We start from the raw sequence: 6,000 nt of genomic DNA on the forward strand, positions 1-6,000 counted from the left end.
GGCAGCTCAGAATCACATGGAAAGAGACAGGAAGTGTGTGTCTCCTGTCTCTATTTTCCTTCTTATAAAGCCATCAGGATTCAATCATGGGATGCTACCTTATAATTTTATCTAAACCTAATTACCACTGAAAAGCCCTGCCTCTAAGCCCCATCATAGATTAAGTTGGGACCCTCTTAACACTTCACAATGGGGATTAAATTCCAACACAGGAACCTTGGGGGACATTCAAATCAAACTATATTCTAAAATGCAAACACAGTTATTCCTACTGCAGAAACTTGAGATCTGTGCTCACCTCCTGCCGTTTGAAGTTCTGGACATATTCTTCAAACTGTTCATCTTTTGTCTCATCAGCTTTTCCCAGCTTCTGGAGGACCTGGTTTGTGAAGGAAACAAAACAGTTTGATTTAATGACGTTTCCAGTGCAGGATGTGCCTTTTCAGTTAAGGCTGCTGCTTTTCTCTGGGCACTCGGAGGAGAATCTCCCTTCAGTACTGCTGGCTTTTCTGTTCCAGAAAGCTACCGCATGGTGGTTTTGAGGCTGAATGAACTTGAATTGTAATCACAGATTGAGTACCCACAAGCTGCGCCATACTGGGCCTCAAGGCTCTTACTGCATTGCATTCATTTACATAGTTATTTGTTTCTTCTAAGAGCATGGATGCATCCATTTCCTAGGGACAGCATTAAATTCTCCTGACCATGTTCTAATTCTCCCCTAATTCGATAAACATTCAAAGAGATCATGAGGTATACAAAGCCCCATGCTAACCACTGAACCTCCAGAAATACAAAATAAATAAATCAGAACTGAACATTTATTCAACATCTGACAGTTTAGTAGAATACATAAGGCAAGTCCATAAATTAAAAATCAGAGTCAATGTATTACAAGCAATACAAAGAAATTACAGAGTGTTCTTAACAATAGCCCAAGGAGCTGAAGTTTCCAGAGAATGGTTTTAGAAGTTCTTTACAATCTGCTATTAGGAATTCCAATGGACAGGAATGAGGCAGAGTTCATCACAAACAAGGAAGATATCTAAGCAATCACCATAGGAAGAACTATGCCTGGAAGACAGGAAAGGATGCCAAGCAAAACATTTCTTAAAGACAAACAGAAGGTCACTTGGGAGCAGAGCAGATGGAGCCCAAGTGCTATACTGGCTTCACTGTTCAACATTAAGTCCTCACACCTTGTATTGAGACCGACAGCTTATTCGAGGACATGGAAATTTCATAAGCACTGCCTTGTAGAAATTCACCCTCTGATACTCTATGGCATTGTCAAACATTTTAAAGTACAGAATTATGTAAATAACATTCTTGACTATGTTTTGGACCAGATTTTGCCAATTTCTTCCCCCAAATGAAGCTGTAGATTTATAGAAGATTTATAAAGAGATTTTATAAAGAGACCCTTTCAAACAAGGACCAAGTGAGAAAAGTAAACTAAATCTTGCAAAGAGACCACAGAGATCTCGGCTGCTCTTGGTGCCGTGTTTAGCTGACAGTTTTCTTGGCTTCCTTTAGACTAGGCTACTGTTCGACTCCAAAAGGACAGAGTAGACTTGGGATGTTGATGCAGTAGAGATGCAAAGTTTCTGTCCCAGGGAAAAGATTAACCACAAAGATGGTGTTTATAAAACTCCTAATTCAAAACTTCTTTTAAAAGTTATTAGTTATTATCATGTTAATTGAATTTTTTTAGTGTGTGTGTGTGTGAGAGAGAGAGTGTGTGTGTGTATGTGTGTGTGTGCGTGTTTGTGTCTGTGTCTGTGTGCGTGCATTCCCAAAGATGCCATAGTGCATGAGGTCAGAAGACAATTCCTCCACATTGGTTCTCTCCTGCCACCTTGTGGAATTTCGGAATCAGACTCAGGTCATCTGAGCACAAGCATCTCTAAGCGTTGAGCCATCTTGCCAGATCAAGATTACAATTTCCTTATTAAATACTCCATAAATACTTGGCTGCTCAAAATATACCTTGAACCAATTTGATATCTTACTAAACATTAAGATAATGAATTGAATAAAACCTTTGACATGTTTTATATTTATGCTTTAACAATCAAATCAACTTAGATGCATAATGCAAATGCAAGATATTGCTGCGATTTTCATTTTCTTTTTGGTGGAAAATGTGTAGATCCTTTGTTGATAAATAAGATATGATTAAACAAAGAATGACAGCTGGTTGGATAATAAAATAAGAAATTAAGACTCCCTCCATGCCAGTCACTCTCTGCCTTCTTCCTGGACCCACAGACGACAAGGCCTGGCCCCTAATGGCCTACATCTTCCCCACCAGTGTGCAGGCACCATCTCAGACCCACTGCCCTTAGTGGGAGCAGCTGCCTTGACTTTGCCCCCCCCCCGCCATTACCATCATCATCCCAAAAGCTGCCTTGTTAGAGGCCTTGGAAGTTGCTGACATCTTCTTTTTGGTTGGGGAAGCAGCATCACTCTTGAGACCGAGGCCCTGGAGCTTCAACTCTTATAGTATTTTTGTTACTACTGTTGTTATATTGAAAAGGAAACGCATAATTATGAAGGTCACACTTGGAAGAGAAGCAAAACTGAATAAACTGGGGGCTCCTGACCTCTCATCTGTCCCCCACATTTTCATTATAATTTTAACAAAGAAGAATTTAGCCTTATTGCTTCTTTACTTTTTTGTCTTTTCATGAAAATTTCTGTTTGAAAGAAAATTCTGACAAATGACCTCTGACCATGCAAATACACACACTTGCGTACACACAAACACAAGCCCTGAGGTAACAGGCGAATGGCAAGTAATATGAACCAAGTAGTTTTCCCCTCACTCTCAAAGTCCTTTTCAGGCACTCCAGATTATGAAACTCTTTAAGAAGTGGCAAGTCCTCATCTGATGACAGCTGTTCACTGCTAAGGAAGACTGCCAGTCTCTTCTCAGCAGGCAGCAGCAGGCAGGTTCTCAGTTCCTCAGCCTGCTGTTGTAGTGGATGGACACATCTTTTCCACGGGAGGAAAGCTGCAGGTGTGTACTGCACATCAGAAACATACATCTCCTAGGCTGTGTGGTTGAGGTAGTGGGAAGATCACTGACAGATTCCTGCTCTCAGGTCTTCATGGAAATTTCAAATCATGGTCCCTTGATTTTCATGTTTTAAGAATGACATCATATAAATGACACAATAAAAACACACAAAACCATTCATAGATGGAAAGAGACATAAACGAATTTCTAATTGGATGTTGTCATTGAGAACAACAGTAGTCTATAGAGAATTCTGAGTTCTAGTGCTCCTGCTTCTTGGTGCCAGCTGCCTTCAGTGTCAGTTACTGGACCAGAATAGACAGTATAAGAAACTTGGGATTATGTATGCATGTTTTTAAAACTCTAAAATATATTCTAATAAAACATTGATTATTTATACAAGAAGATAATTTTCTTCATTTTAGTGGCCTATTCCACAATTTCCTCAATGGTAATGTGTAATTAAGGCATTCAGAAAAAATCATAGCGATTAATAAATAACCTTTCATGATGCAGTTTGTGTTACAACTTAGATCTATGTTCCCAGAGTCTAATGTGTTGATGCTGACACCCACTGCATCAATATTCAGAGCTCTGGGAAAGATATTAGATCATGAGGGTTCTGCCTTCAACAATGGATTAATTTACTAGTGAGTTCATAATTTGATAGCATATATTGAGAGTTTATAAAAATGGGAGATGATTGTTAACTGCCATGTGGGTGCTGGGATTCGAAGCCCGGTCTTCTGCAAGAACAACCAGTGTTCTTAACCGTTGAGTAGATCCAATGGGGTACGCCCCTCTATGAGCCCCACCCCTTGTCCCTAGTCCCTTTCTATCTTTGTCAGCCTCCTGGCAGCCATGAGATGGCCTCTTTGTGCTCCTGTCTCCATAACGGTCTGCCTTATTTGGGGTCCTGTATTTGTTATTTGTTATGCTCCAGCAAAACAAAATACCTGACAAAGGCAACTTGACGAACAGAGGGTTTGTTTTGGCTTACAGTTCAAGGGGATAATCTATTTGGGCAGAAAAGTCACAGCAACTTGAGCTTGAGAAAGCTGGTCTCATTGCATCCACAGTGAGGAAGCAAACAGAAATGGATATAGTCCAGTTCTTCCAGTCCATGTAACGGTACCACCTACACATAGACTGGATCTTCTCAGATGAATTAGCTCAATCTACAAACTCATTCACAAATTTGACCAGAGATTGGTCTCAAAGGTGATTCTAGATCCTATCACTATGACAATCAGTATAAATCATCACAGCCTCAAATATTAGACTTAAAATACAGAGTGAAATCTTTGAAATTGTCATCAGAAATAACCCTTTTTAAATTTCCCTTTATGAGATATTTTGTCACAATAATGGATAGCTAGCCCATCTTGAACATATTATATTTATGTATTATATTCTGACACAAGTAAAATTTTAGTTATCAGTTACAAGACTACTCAGATTGATGAGTGAGTTAGTGTCAGTTGAGAGTGAAATTTCCAGAGGCATCCATCAAAGACCTATATCCAAGTCAGCAGTTCATGTATAAAGTAAAATTCTTAGCAGTGTCTACTTCACAGTTTTGTGTGGAACAAATAAGGAAAACATGAAAATGCTGACATATAACGCCTGGTATATAGTTCATGGACAGTAAATAAAATCAAATATTATTATAGATATTTTGTCTAAAACTACATCAATCATGTAAGTTTATGTTGATAAAAAGCAGAGGAAAATACTGAAAATGTTATATGATGAGAACCAAGGCTCATGAAGGATCTTATTAAGTTGAAATTTAACAGGGATAAAAGATAAAAATATAATTGTACCAGACTCCCCCAGCCACACTCACCCTCCCATCTCCCCTGCCGGTCTCTCCTCCTAGCCTGGGTCATGTCCCATTCCTTGTCTTGGCGCCCCAGGCACCTGGGAAACCACCACTGCTTCTTCCTGATCCTGTGCATCCAGAGCAACTCAGTTCCTTCCCAGGTCCCCAGAAGCACTGCTTCTGGGCCCGGCCCTGCCCTCGCCTCCCTCGGTTTCCCTGGGCCTGCCGGACCCACAGGCCTCTCTCCGACCCCAAGGCCTCTCCAGGGTAAGTCGATCTTGCCCTCCATGCCTTGATTCCCCCAGCCTCACTCACCTTCCCATCTCACCTGCCAGTCTTTCCTCCTAGCCTGGGCCTTGACCAGCCTCTTTCCTGATTGCCCTGGATGATCGTTCTTCTTCCTGGTCCTTTGCATCCAGACCAACCCAGCTCCTCAGTGCAGTCCCCAGGGGCCCTTGGGGCTGCTTCCCGCCCCAATCCTCCTTTACATCTCGGGTGGCACGGCCACCAGTGCCCTAGAACAGCATCTTTCCTGGGCCCAGCTCCCGGGGAAGTCCAACTCCCAAATTCCTGAGGCCCAAATCTATCCTGGAGGGATCCAGACCTTAGGAGAAAGCAGGAGAGCATCTGATCATCTGACTTGGGACTCTGTGGAAACTCCTGAAGACAAAAGCAATCTGGCCACTCCAATAAAAAAACAAAAGAGAGAAATGGAAGCTTAGAGGAACCAGCCTTTCACACCCAAAAATCAAACCACAAAGACACATAAAGTTCACAAAAAGAAGCAGACCTAAACTTGAAGGCTTGAGTCTCACACAAGAATCAGAAACTAAAAAATAAATTCACATGTCAAAATCATAGAGAAAAATAACATGAAAAACCAAAATACCATATCAACACCAAATACCAATAGTCCTCTAGAGGAGTACAATGAGAAACCCCTAGAGATAATGCAGGATATGGAACTCAAAAGAACACTTATAAACATGATAAAATAATTCAGTGAATTTAAAAGAACACACAAACAAATCAAAGAACTGAGAGAAGATAGGGATAAACTTCTGAATGAATTCAGAAAAGAGTTAGAAATATTGAAGAATACTCAGGCTGAAATGAAGAAGGAAATGAAACACTCAGTAAGCCAATTAGAAAC

General features: G+C 40.8%; 1 protein-coding gene across 2 annotated transcripts in view; it reads right to left on the reverse strand.

Annotated features, from left to right (window-relative positions):
* Window positions 1-6,000, reverse strand: part of Amph (amphiphysin) — a 287,017-nt gene that overhangs the window by 148,182 nt on the left and 132,835 nt on the right. For both annotated transcript variants that reach the window (XM_008846954.1, XM_008846953.1), the window contains exon 2: window positions 299-379. In XM_008846954.1, coding sequence (XP_008845176.1) covers window positions 299-379 — 81 coding nt within the window. The remainder of the gene's footprint in view (window positions 1-298; window positions 380-6,000) is intronic.

This window comes from Nannospalax galili, unplaced genomic scaffold (genome assembly GCF_000622305.1).
Source record: "Nannospalax galili isolate Female #2095 unplaced genomic scaffold, S.galili_v1.0 scaffold1063, whole genome shotgun sequence".
NCBI lineage: Eukaryota > Metazoa > Chordata > Mammalia > Rodentia > Spalacidae > Nannospalax > Nannospalax galili.